At 36.1% G+C, this 14,543-nt stretch overlaps 1 protein-coding gene across 1 annotated transcript in view; it reads left to right on the forward strand.

Moving 5' to 3' along the window:
* Positions 1-14,543, forward strand: part of GRIP1 (glutamate receptor interacting protein 1) — a 241,064-nt gene that overhangs the window by 97,681 nt on the left and 128,840 nt on the right. Inside the window, exons 5-7 of the mRNA XM_046011787.1 lie at positions 2,230-2,313; positions 6,600-6,675; positions 8,739-8,884. Coding sequence (XP_045867743.1) covers positions 2,230-2,313; positions 6,600-6,675; positions 8,739-8,884 — 306 coding nt within the window. The remainder of the gene's footprint in view (positions 1-2,229; positions 2,314-6,599; positions 6,676-8,738; positions 8,885-14,543) is intronic.

The following is a 14,543-nucleotide window of genomic DNA, read 5'->3' on the forward strand; positions in this document are numbered from 1 at the left end:
CTGAATATGCTAACCTGGTCACCAAGATCTAGTCATGCAAACAAAAATTATGAAGACCAAGTCTATTTTATTAAGTATATCAAAATATAATCAACATTCACATTTAGTTTTGTAAATGATGAACAGCAAGAGTGTGGATAATCTAAAGCTGTAGATAATCCTAAAAGTCTTTCTATTGACTCTAGATTTGATTGTAAGATTTTGTGGTCAGCAAGATTTAGCTCAAGCAAAATTAAAATTATGATGTCTTTCATTCCCAGAACAGACACCCAGCCAACAAGGACAGGTGGCCCAGAATTAAAATTTGGTGGTATATAATTGAAAGTTGATTTAATGATTAAATGAAATAATATTTGTAAACCATTCTGCAGATTCTCTGGCACACCGTAGATGCTCATTAATTATTTCTCCCCATATCTTTTCCTTTTCTTTCTATTTGTTCCAGTAGAACAAAAAGATTGTGTTCTTAACCAATTACTTCAAGTGGCTTATTGGGACATGGAAATAAGAAAACATTTGGTTTGAACTCAATTTTTTTTTCATTTAATTAAAACTGTACCTCAACAGTTTCAGCTATTTGAATGTACTGTTCCTAGCTGATTAAAATGAACTAAAATTCCCCTGATAGCAAGAATATGACATTTAATTAAATCAGCAGTATACCAAAACATTTGTTCAGCTGTAGGTTTATGTTGTTTTTCAGCAGATCCAAGTTCATGTTGTACTTTATATCCCAGCCCGTTGTGTGCAGTTTTGTGAATTTAACTGTGTACTTTTCATAATCATGTTTATTCCTTTGAGGATTCAGAATTTCTGATAATTAAAAATAGTTGTAATTAATGCTAAATTAAAATCTGTGAATGGTAAGAAATGTTCTTTTAAAAGATGCAATTAAATTCTATCTATAGACTCTATACCTATATCTAGTCTATCCATATATTTCTAGTGGATAGTTTTATTTTTTAAAGGTTTATTTATTTGAGAGAGAGAGAGCACACACATGGTGGCGAGGGGAGGCAGAGAGAGAGACCCTCAAGGAGGTTCCAGGCTGAGCGCCCAACCCAGCATGGGGCTCACTCCCATGACCCATGAGATCATGATCTGAGCTGAAACCAAGAGTTGGAGACCTAACTGACTAAGACACCCAGGGTCCCCTCTGGTTGGTAGTTTCATGTAATAAACTTCTCAAGATCTAATAACAATGTAAAAAGTGTGCCATTGATAATAAACACAGCATCAGATAATTAGTTATCATTATACAAATTCAAGATTAGGATCCAAGACCATCAAATTCTACTATTTACAGATTCTTTTGTCTTTCTGAATTAAAACATCCCTTTATCCATAATGATGAAATATTCATTTGTAAAAATTTGTTTTTTATTAATTCAGCAGTGGTGTACTATATAACCAGAAATACTCACCACTTTCCTGAAAACAGTCTCACAGAAGAATTTAGTTACTGTACCTTCTTGCAACTTATACCCTGTGTTACACACGTACACTGTATATATTATTAATTAGATATATCAACTTGATCATGTAATTTTATTTTGTGAAATAGAAGCAATAAGCAGACAAACACAACATATGCCTGATGGTATTAAATAAAATTAAGTTAATCTTTATTTTATTAGACAGCAGTAATATTCTGAATGTACTTAGAATTTTTTTTCCCTCCAAGTTGGATTTGGGTTACTCTTGTTAATTGCTATGCATCCATCATGTCAGGAAATCTACCTGCATCAGCGTCATCTGTTAATGATAATTTGAGAGTAGCACTTTTTCTTCCCGTATTAGCTGCAAAAATAAATATAAATACATTATTTCAAGTTTTACAAAAATCAAAATTGGTTTTAAATTTTACAAAGGGGAAATAATTCTATTGAGTATATAAAGATTGTATGTCTTGTTATATATAAGTTTTAACAATGTGATTATTATATGTTCTACCTACAAGCTGGCTACATTAGACAGAAGAAAGTACCCATGAATTGGACTCCACTTGGGCCTAAGCCTAAATCACTTAATGCAGACTATTTTATGGTATTTGTGTGACATTCCAAGTATTTTTTCTAACATTGTCTTTGAAAAGAAATTATTGCCCCTTGATTACTCATAATAAGAATAATTTGCAACAGGATCTGTAGTATCTTATGCCACATCAAAAAAATGGATGTGTTCTTATGACTTAAGACTTATATTTCTCTCTCTCTTCCTGGCATTCAGCTGTTCAAGGATCAAGTGTTATTTTCCGAACGGTGGAGGTCACATTACATAAAGAAGGCAATACCTTTGGTTTTGTAATACGAGGTAAGTGGTGGCTGGAAAATATGAATCATCTGATATTCTTGGAGAATTTGTCAATGAAATATTAGCAGTGAACTAGAAAGTCATCCAAACAACAACAGATGTTTCTAATGCATAAAGTCACCTTATAATATTTGCACCATTATTTTAAAAAATAAAGCAATGAGTGGGAGTCAAAGAATCCAAATGACCTAGATTTGTTTTCAGCCCATTAATACAGAGCAAGAGATCACCGTTTGTGAACCTTGTCAGTTCATTTGTCCTACTGATTTAAACCACTTTTCAACATGTGTTTTGCTTTCCCTTAATACTTTTTTTTACCTTCGAGTCAAAAAACGTTGATGAATATGGCTTGATTTGATTTAATATACTAGGATTAAGCAACTTTATTTTCTCCTGAAATACATTTTGTTATTGTAGCTTTCTAAAAATGGATTGAAGATAATCTAATCCCTGAGAACCTATATGCATCAGCTTAACTTACTTTATTATGGAATGACATTAATAATAAAGATTTCAAGTGACTCCAACTTGTCTATAAAACCATCAATTCTGAGCTGTAATTCTGGCTTTCAATATTTTATTTTTCTTATTAGCAGGTTCATACCTTAAAAACTGTAGATAAACATCTTGTAATTCCTAGTGTGACAATAAATTTCAATAGGGAGCTATGTAGGCATCAAGGAATTTTTTTAACATTTCACATTTCTTGATTTTTTTTTGTCTTTACCTATTATATTTTATATTTCACCAGGTCAAATTTTTATCCAAATTATTAAAACATTAGTTGAAATTAACTAAGCGTCTTAATAAACATACATGCATCAAGGAATAAAAGAAATGTGTTCACTTCTATAGACTTGTCTTAAATAACTAACCTTAAACATTAGATTCCATTCCGTGCCAGTTATCTAGCAAATCAATCATTAATTTATTAAGGACTTGTCAGCACGTCAGCATGTCAGCAGAGGGCCGAGTACTAGGGAGTCATAAGACAGCTCCCTATCTGCAGGGAATTATAATCCAGTGAATTTAAGACATAAGTTGATAAAGTACCCAAGTGAATGATAGAGAAAATGGAAAATGTGGAACTCACTGAGTGATTTAGACCAGCAATTATTACCTTTTTCTGACCAGCTCCTGTTTTTAGATGGAGTGTTGTACCTTCATCATTTACCTTTAACCATTCCCACATTGTCGTGCAAAGGAACTAGAAGAATGTAATAAAGAGTCAGTATACAAGTAATTTTGGCTCAGAGGGTGGTAAATACAAATCTGTGTTTGCAATATAGGTATGCAATATAGAATGACACACTTGAACTACAGGCCTACAACCCTAATTATTGAAAAGCTGCAGTAAAAAATACTGCTGGTGCAAATATTCATTACTAGTTGCTATATGGTTAATCAATAACAAATCAAATTGCTAATGAAAGAGCTAAAGCAACAGTAATTTATCATTAGGAACAAAAAAAGAATGGAAGCATCTGAAATCTATAACCACCTCAAGACAACCAGCAATACAATGTCAACAAAACGCCCATCCCACCATTTGCAAGAATTTCAAGTATCTGTACATGCATGAAGAATAAGCATTTTCTAGGATGAGCCTAGAATACTATCTGGTACATCATAGGTGCTTAATAAATACAGGAATAAATACTTGAATGTGGCCTAGATTTGTGTGGACATAGACTTCTTAGTGTTACACTGATTTTAAAAACTTCCTAACAATGAATCAGTTTTAGTTTATGAAAACCACATTTTTGTAGGCTTTAAACACTCCCTTAGTACATCAGTTGAATGCAAAAGTTTGTGGAATTTTGTACAATTTTTCAGGAGAATCAAAGGAAGCCTTTATATTTTTAGAGTAGTTTGAGGCCCACCTGAAAGTTCGTCCCTGCTCAAAAGGTGGCCCCCACCCCTCCCTTCAGAATCCCGATTCATCCCAAAAAGAAGTGCAGAATGAGAAAGTACTGTGGGTTGATGTTATCCAGGCAGAGAAGACATCATGGCATCGATGGATCTGAGCTAAACTTATTTCAGTGAGAACACCAGGACTTTCAGGAAGGAAGAGGTTAGTATCAGGAGGACAGTATCACAGATGGAGGACCTTCATTCCGTATTGGTGAATTTCTTCTTCACCAGTTAGAATCGGTGTTGGAACAATAAAGCGGGCTTTTACCTGATGAATGGAATTGCATTTCTACTGCTATTTGTGAGAGGTTCTAAAACCTTGACTCCCCAAACAATAGAACCTTTCACCTATAGAATGAAAAATGATGTCTGGTCTGAAATTTGCAGAGTTAAATTTGAGTTAATGCCCTTGCCACCAAGCTAAGGAAGATGGCTTGGAATAATGGGGAAAGCACTCTGCCACTAAGTTCCTTTTCACTTTGGGCAAGTGAACTTTATCAGTCATTCTCAGCTAGAAAATTGTAGATAGGGTCTACTCACCTAATACATGGAGCCCAGTATTCAGATTTGGTCTGCATTGTGGCCCCAGCATGGATATTTTTAAAAAGCATTCCAGGTGAGTGATGCTAACATACAGCTAGAATTGAGAATATTACTGGTCTCTGAGTGGTCTCTGTTTTGCTTTGCAGCTCCAAATGTCTAGAACTAGGAGAATCATAAGCTAAATTTGGTCATTATTTCAAATACTGATAAAATGCCACATATCAAGAAATTTAGACCTATATCACCCTTTGCCATGCATTCACTGTTACGGATTTAAATGTAGACCAGATCAAAATTATGGGAAGTCTTGTACTGTCTTGGGCACCCCATCCTTTTCTAAATCAACATCCCTTCAGGAGAAAACAGATCTATCTTTTTATGATCACCTTTCCAAAGAGAAATTACATAATAGTATTTATATAAATGTGGGTAAGCATATTGCTGTAATTTATTGTCATGATTTGCATTTTAAAAATGCTTTTCTGAGGAAGTTGTGAATTTCCTATTGTAAGTAAAGACGAACTTTGAAAGAAGCCATCAAACTGAGGGAAAGAATGAGATACTGAAATGGAGCTCGTATCATTCAGCCAGACTGAATAAATCATTTGTAGCAGAAGTGAGCAGAAAGGAAGCATTTGTGTTCCTCAGGAGCAGTGAATGCCTTTTGATTTTTCGTTGGGGCTAGATTCTTTAAGTTGACCTCTCTACCTGTTCCAAGTTTGGGAAATGCCAGTCTGTTCTACCAGGCAGGCATTAGGGATGGAATATTTGATGGTTAATATTCATACTTTTCAGATACTGGCAAACTAGGGACCCCCAGGTGGGCAGCCAGGATGGTAATGTGTAAAGAAACCAGGTCAGATGCAGAATAGTTAAGAAAGTGGAGATGTCCAGCCTGAAGAAGATGAGACTTTACAGGTGTATGATCACTGTTTTCTACTTTCAGAAAATGTTTCTTAGAGTAAAGAGCATCCATTTTTGTGTCACTGCTCTAAATAATAGAACAAGGACCAGGAGATGAAAGCCGAAGGAAGAAGGTATCAGATGAATAATTAGAAAGAAGCTTCCAACACCACAATGTGTCCAAATGTAAAATGGGCTCCTCAGATCTAATAAGTAGGCCATCTGGGGGTTCTCAAGAAAAGGCTGGGGGAGCCCAGAGTATGGAAGTTTTACAAAGGGGTCCTGGATGTAGAAGAGAATTTATAATAAATTACCTTCCATCTTGAAGTTTCTCTGTTTCCACGAATTCTTGAGCAGAAATTGTCCTTATCCAGAACTAAAATCTCCATAAAAGCATTGCAGTTGTTTTGAAATAGTCTGTCAAATTTGCCCCCATTTTTTGAATAGCCCAACTTTAATGGAACAGACTTCAGCCTCTTGAATTTTTTCTTTCTTGCTTTAGGTACTTATATACCCTTTCCCTCTTCAGTTTTTGCTTCCTTTGTGTCAGGTTGTAGACCTACTCACCTGTGTCATAGCCCAGGTTCATTGGCCCCAGGGATAGCCACCTGCACTTTGCTCATAACTGGTTGTTCTCATTAGGCTAGTACTCGCCAATAGTTCATGCTCTTGTGACCTAGTTGTTAAATATTTTCTGTATCACGCCTGAATCCAGCCATTTATTTATTGAGAGGTGGAGACATTGTGACTTCAAAAGCACATTCTATATAAAACGGAGAAGATTTTTGGAAAAAATTTCCATGTTTCCCTCTGCACAGCAACAAAACGTACATTAGTTCCATGCTGGCATTTTGTAAGTGATTCTTTTTAACAAAAACATTGTTAGGCTGTATTTCTTTTTTCTTTTTTTTTTTTTTTTTTGCTAGGAGGAGCACATGACGATAGAAATAAATCTCGTCCAGTTGTAATAACATGCGTTCGTCCTGGAGGACCTGCTGACAGGTAAACTTTGTCTCTCTGTGTCGCTGTCCAGATAGATTACACAAAGCTGCGGCAAGCAAATATGTTGGAATGTGAAAACTGAAATTGTTCGGGCTGTGGAATCAGAAGAAGGTTCGAGTCCAGGCTCGACCCTTAATTACCCTATGTGTTTGGCAAGTGACTTAATGGTTCTGAGCTCAGTTTCCTCCACTGTAAAATGTAGACACCAATACCTACCTTTCAAGGTCTTCAGTTTGTTGTTTTGTTTTTTTTTTTTTTAAGATTTTATTTATTTATTTGATAGAGACACAGTGAGAGAAAGAACACAAGCAGGGAGAGTGGGAGAGGGAGAAGCGGGCTTCCCACTGAGCAGGGAGCCTGACGCAGGGCTCAATCCCAGGACCCCGGGATCGTGACCTGAGCTGAAAGCAGCAGCTTAACCGACTGAGCCACCCAGGCGCCCCTGAAAGTGACTTTTAGTAAGAGGGAAGGAGCGTTGTCAGTGTCTAGAGCTATCTCTTCCTTACTGATTAGAATATTTGAAAGGGCAGCTCTTTCCTTTCACATGGGGTGGAGGGTCCTAAGTAAACTCACAACTTAGCTGTCTCAGGAGATACTTGTCTTTGTATTAATTTCCCACAGCAAAAGTCAATTCCATAAAGGCAGGAGACCACAACTCCTGCCATTCGATATTGTTGAGGGGTTGGGAAAAAATCCCCTGATTACCCCAGACTTTGTACTATATTTCAAATGAGGATACAGTTTTTAAACCTTCTCTTATACAACAGAAACAGTAATGATACATACTATTTATTGAGCACTTAACCATGTGCCAGGAAGCATACTAAGTGCTTGGCAGACATTATTTTATTTCATCCTCGCAGCTGCCTACGAAATGAAGTATTTTTATCCACACTTACAGGTGACAAAATTGAGGTACGGTATGCTTAAGTGACTTGGCAGCTAGCTTATTCACGGAAGAGCCAGGATAGGAATTCAGGTTTCTTTTCCTTCAAAACTCATGCTGTTAGCTCACTTTTCTAAAAAGTTTGTGTTTAATATAAAATAAGAGACTATGAAGATATTGGTTTCTCTTGTCAATGATTTTTCCAGAAGTAAATAACATTTCCGTTCCTTATTAACATTTAGATTGGGGTTGACCAAAATATCAGAAGCAGGCCACTAGTTTGTGAGCAACGTATAACCAATTTAATTTGGGATGAAATGGAATCTAAAAATTTAAGATAAAAATTTAGAGTCAAAATTCGTAAGAGAGTTATCTAGGTGAAAGATATTTAAGAGATTTTTATCCTTTAAAATCCTAAACTTGCAATCGCCCCATTTGGTTTTCTCATCTCCATTACCCTCCCTGAGGCAGGGAGGTTATGATCTGGGAGGCTCCTGGGCTGTATTTTAGTGGTGTACCCTAATATCTGAGGCATCTTTTTCCAGTACCTTGAGTGTCTGTGGTCACAGCAGAAAGAATAGTATTTCCCTCTCTCATAGGGAATATGAGACTGAGTCAATTTAATGATTGCCAAAATGGCCTGATAAATCAATAGGGAAATGTATAGACTAGGGAAATTTTTCACCAGTGCTCCCTGTCCCACTTGGGTTCACCGGTAATAAACTGAATGGAATCAGCAGGCTTTTCTGCTCGCCTGGCTTTGGAAAACTTGGTAAATGCTACTTTTTAGTAGCATTTACCAAGTTTTTACTTTTTAGTAGCATTTACCAAGTTTTCCAAAGCCAGGCTCTAGTAAATCAAATTTGGATATTTTGGCAAAAACCTAGAAAAGGGAAGAAAACTGTGCATTTCGTACTTTTGCGCCCCAAGAATTAAGTGTGGGTGACTTGGTGGTTGACTGATGTGCAGTCATTTCCTTATTACTGACACTCATATTGCAGCAATTTTCTGCTCAGGGTTACGGCTTTCCTCTCTTACTGTCACAACGATGCTTAAAAGGAAATGCAAATGGGATGGATGGCCAAACACGTGAAAGAACCGCTTTAGCTAAGCGACTGTTAATGCTAAACCACATTATGTTCCGCTAACGAAGACTGTTTCTCTGTTCCCCCTGCAGAGAGGGCACAATCAAACCTGGTGACAGGTTGCTCAGTGTGGATGGAATTCGGCTTCTCGGAACCACGCATGCCGAAGCCATGAGTATTCTTAAACAGTGCGGACAAGAAGCAACACTGCTGATAGAATACGATGTCTCAGTGATGGGTATGTCCGAGTCCTGACGTGGGGCTCACTAAGCTCTAGGTCATGTCATTGTCCATCCCTGATAAACCACTCTGGATTAAGAATGGGCTGTTCTGTCCTGCAGCAGACAGAATTTCGTCAGTACTGTATCATTACTCTGTTGGGTTCAGGAAGAGGTGAGTGGTATTTTTCAGCGAGTTAGAGTTCTTTTGTCAATAGCTTCTGTAATAAGGTCCCATTCCGTCAGAGCGTTTCACTTAGCTATCAGTTGTGCTGTGTGGATTACCCTTTGGCAGCAAAGTATTTTCCCCGCCAAATAACAAAAATAGTATTATTAACAAAAGGGCTGGTACTTTGTCTTTTACTACCCAGAGACTGGGAAAAATAGGAGATTTCTTTCCTTCTTGGAACTTCACAGTGTGAAGCTCACTAAGCAGAATCAGTGGAAATTACCAAGCACCTTATCATTAGATTTAGGCACAGAGAAAGAAAAGGGGACATACGGAATCATTGATTAAAATCAATGAGAATCATTGATTAAAGTACAAATACTGTTGAGTGTAGTATTTTTTTTAAATAGAGCTGACACAATGTAGCATTCATTTCAGGTGTACACATAGTGATTTGACAAGCTTGTATGTAACTTTATGCTCACCACAACTATAGCTACCATCCATCCCCATGCAGCACTATTACAGTACCTTTGATTATATCCCCTCTGCTGCGCCTTTCAATCCCATGACATGTTCATTCCATAACTGGAAACCTCCATCTCCCACTCCCCCTCACCCGTTTTTCCATCCCGCCACCCTTTTCCCCTCTGGTAACCATCAGTTTGTTCTCTGTATTTATAGGCCTGATTCTGCCTTTTGTTTGTTTATTCATTTGTTTGATTTTTTTTTAAGATTCCACATATGAATGAAATCATACAGTATTTGCCTTGTCTGACTCATTTCATGTAGCAGAATGCCCATGAGGTCCATCATGTTGTCTCAACTGGCACTGTCTCATCCTTTTTTATGGCTGCATCAGATAACACACCTTCCTAATCTATTCATCTATCTATGGACATGTAGGTTGATTCTGTATGTTAGCTATTGAAAATAATGCGATGAACATAAAGGTTCATGTATTGTATCAAGTTAGTGTTTTTGTCTTCTTTAGGTAAAAACCCAATAGTAGAATTATTGGAACATAGGGTATTGTGATTTTTAATTTTTTGAAGAACTCCCCCCCCCCCACCATACAGAAGCACCAATTTACATTCCCACCCACAGTGCATGAGGGTTCCTTCTCTTCCACATCCTCACCAACTGGTGATAAGTGATGTCGAGCATCTTCTCATGTGTCTCATGTGTCTGTTTGTATCTGAATGTCTTCTGTGGAAAAATGTCTATTCAGTTCTTCTGCCCATTTTTAGTGGGATTATTTGATTTTTCAGTGTTGAGTTATAGAGGTTCTTTATACATTATGGATATTAACTTTTATCAGATGTACCATTTACAGATCTTCTCCCATTTAGTAGGTAGCCTTTTTGTTTTGTTGATAGTTACCTTGGCTGTGTAAAAGCTTTTTATTTTGATGTAGTCCCAATAGTTTATTTTTGCTTTTCTTTCCCTCACCTTAGGAGACATATCTAGCAAAATGTAGTGTACTATTCTTTCTTTCAGTAATGGTTCCAATGGAAATTGATTCTATTTCTACCCTCACAACTATGGTAAAACTTGGAAGATATCCTCATCTGGCTTTTAAATGTTACGAGAGAGCCAAAGTTTTGTGTAATTTTAACTAAGGCAGGAAAAGTTATAAAATAATGAATTGGAACTTGAAATTGAAACTAAACCATGTTCGAAGTACTTCTTGCAATTATCAGACATAATTATCTGACTGGATTTTACCAGGAAGTTTTATACTGGTGAAGTGTATTGGAGGAAAAGAGACTTACTCTATAACTGCAAACTCCTTTCTTTCCCACTCTGTATGATTCATAGAGAACAGTGTTGCTTGGAAGTCTTAATATATCTACTGGCCTGAAATGTTTTAATGAGGTATGAAGCTTCTGAAAAGATTTAAAGTATGAGGGGCACCTGGGTGGCTCACTGGGTTAGGCCTCTACCTTCAGCTCACATCATGATCTCAGGATACTGGGATGGATTCCCGCATCGGGCTCTCTGCTAGGCAGGGAGCCTGCTTCCTCCTCTCTCTCTCTCTCTGCCTGCCTCTGTGCCTACTTGTCATCTCTCTCTCTGTCAAATAAATACATAAAATCTTTTTTTAAAAAAAAGATTTAAAGTATGAGATTTAAGGATTTCTTAGCAGAATAAACTGAATGATGTGCCCTTGACATGGAAGATTCAGAAGTAAGTGAACTTTCCTCCCTCATCTATCTTCTCTTGTATCCTCTCCCTCCTTCTTTTCTTTTTCTTTCTCTTTTGTTATATAGTTTTGAATGGGATTTAGAGTTAGGTGATTTGAGCCCAGTTTTTCACTCCACTGATTTCTAGCTGTTAGTTTGGACCATGTTAATTATTTTCCTGTGCCTTTGTTATCTCATTTGTCAAATGGGGACTAGCGATGCCTATTTTAAAGGTAGTGGAGTTACAATAAAATTATACAGTAAAATATATTTTAAATGATGGTACAATATATTATTAACATTAAAAACTCAAACAGATGTTTAATATATCTAATCATTCGTTCAGTCCACCAATATTTATTGAGCTAAGTGGCAGGTAACAAAAATATAGGAGTACTGTAAACAGACTTGGTCCCTGCATGTTATGAAGCTTGCAGAAGATGGGGAAGACAGACAGTAAACAAGAACTTGATCAAACATACACCCATGATATGTGATCATTACCTGCTATAAAGGGTATGAACTGAATTCTGTGATAGGGAATAAAGGAAAGTACAGGTGAGAGCAGATGCCAGTAGGGTAATCAGTGAAAAGGTGACATGTGGACTAAGACCTGAAGGCTTAAAGGAACCAGCTCCCAAACTGAAGGAAACAATAGTTTATAGGGCCTGAGCACTCTACCCGAAAGAGATAAGCACTCTTCCATGGGGATGGACACAACTTCCATTATTGCCAGAGTCAGGAGGGGAAGGGGTGACCCATCTGTCTGCCTTCACCCCAGTTCACATGTTCTGAATAGTGTTCAACAGTTTCCACACCTCAGAGTTCTCAAATAGCCCCAAACATAGGGGAAAGTGGGTCATCAGGAAGGAAACACATTGAGAGGACTCTAAGTTGCTAAATATAAGATCAGTATACAAAAATCAGTTGCATTTCTTTATATTAGCCAAAACCAGAAAGTTAAAATTTTAGGATACCGTTTATAATAGCAATAAAAAGGAATAAATATAAAAAAGTTGTGTGTGCCCATTACATAAATATATAGATACAGGCATATACATTAAAAAAAATACTTCAATGAAGACCTATGTCACATTATTGAATGGGAAGTCTTAATATCTAAGAGATGTCATTTCTCTCAAAAGCATCCATAAGTTCAATTCTACCCAAAATCTTAAAAGGATCTTTGGGAGGACCTTACTAAGTTATTTCTAAAATGTACTTTGAGTAAGAAAGGGGGAGGGGAGGCCAAAATGGTTTTGAAACAATAGGAAAGCAGAAAAACTTATTCTACCCAATATCAAGACTCATTCTAAAATAATGCTGTTAAGTCTATGTATATTAGCCATAGGATAATAAAGAAATCAGTGGAAGAGAATGGAAACAAACCACTGTGGATATGGAAACACAGGTATAATCTTACATCTGTGGGGAAAGGTTGAACTAGTCAGTGTATGATGCTGGGTCAACTAGCCACATGGGGAAAATTTAGCTAAATTCGTACTTCATAGCCCACTCAAAAATAAATGCTGCATTTGCAAAACCATTTCCCAACAAAGTGCTATTACAAATAACTGGAATGAGTATCTTTTTACCCAAATCTTTGTCTGTATTTCTGATTTCATTAAAGTATGTAGTTCTTATTTAAATATTTGACACATCATTCTAAATTGCCCTCCAGAAAATTTACACTGTTTTATATTACTACCAGCAATGTTTTAAGTGTACATATCTCACCAGAGCTTGTCAATATTGGATATTATCACTTTTAATCCCTCTGATTTGTTAAGTGAAAATTGCATTTATAATTTAATTTACTCTTAAAAATTTCTAGTATAAGTGAATATTTTTTCATATGAACATTAGCCAATTTCATTTTTTATTTATGCTTTTGCCTTTATTGACTCCCTATCGCTATTGGATATGCTCTATTTTTTATTGGTTTGTATAAACTATATATTAAGGACATTCATCCTTATCAGTTTTTTTTTAAAAACTTTGTCAGTAGTGTCCCATTTTTCACATACTGAAGTTTTTTTTTTGACTTAACTTTTTTCTTAGAATTTAAATATTATTTTTTTCTAAACAGTTATCTAATATCCCAGTCACTTAATAAGGATCTTTCACATATCCCCTATTTTTTAATTTTTTTTAAAGATTTTACCCATTTATTTGACAGAGATCACAAGTAGGCAGAGGCAGGTAGAGAGAAAGAGAGAAGCAGGCTCCCTGCTGAGCAGAGAGCCCGATGTGGGGCTCGATCCCAGAGCTCTGGGATCATGACCCCAGCCGAAGGCAGAGGCTCCAACCCACTGAGCCACCCAGTGCCCCTATTTTTTAATTTTTTTAATCATACATTTAATTATTAAATATACTAACCTCTACATCTGGGCTAGTTGTTCTGATCTCTATATCTAGTTTCACACCAGAATTCAGGATCAGACTTTTAAACTGAAGTCTGAACATATGAGCACTTGTTACCATATAAAAGGACACACATTTATATTTGGAAAAAATATTTATCTATATACTACATCTGTTATATTATTCTAAGTTTTGTTAGCTTTATGTAGCAAATGAGCAAACATTGATTTGGGTTTTTCAATTTTTTTTTCAATTTTTTTTTTCAATTCTTTTTTCTCTCTTTTCTTCTTTTCACCTCTCTTGTACCCACTTGCTTACTGTCTCTCAACTTTTTCTCTCCTCTTTTCTTCCTCTATTTCATCTTCTGTTCTTCCTCCTTTCCTTTCTAGCCACCCAATTCTTTTTAATATCCTGCTCTCAGTTTCTCTGTTCTAATTGTCTTGCCTGATGTTTGTCTTTCTTGCTTTTTCCCATTCCTGTTCTCCTAATTGGGTTAAGATAGTGTTGAGTATCCACAAGATCAAATGATTGAGAATGACAGTTTGAGAAAGAGAAGTAAAAATGGTACCTTAGAATATGGGATACTTTAAATTATAATTGTCCATCAGATATTAATGGAAACTTTCTTTTCTAACAAAAAACACATTCCCTTTTTTGGCAATACTTTTTCTTTTTTAACTTTTGTAACTTTTCTTCCTCAAAAGGAATGAAATGAGTTCTTATACAACACAGCCTATTTACTCTAAAAGGCCCAATTAGCATTCCAAACTCTTTGTAAGTCAATTGCCATTAAAAAATAGTTTACCACCCTGTTTTTTTTGGTGAAAAAATTCTAACATTCATAGACTTAAGATTTGATAAACCAAAAAAATTTGTTTTATCAAATTTTTAACAGGATATGAGCAGAAAAGGATTTTTTAAATGGGAAAATATTCAGTCAACCAGAACTTTGGTAACAAA

This window comes from Meles meles, chromosome 7 (assembly GCF_922984935.1).
Source record: "Meles meles chromosome 7, mMelMel3.1 paternal haplotype, whole genome shotgun sequence".
NCBI classification, from domain to species: domain Eukaryota; kingdom Metazoa; phylum Chordata; class Mammalia; order Carnivora; family Mustelidae; genus Meles; species Meles meles.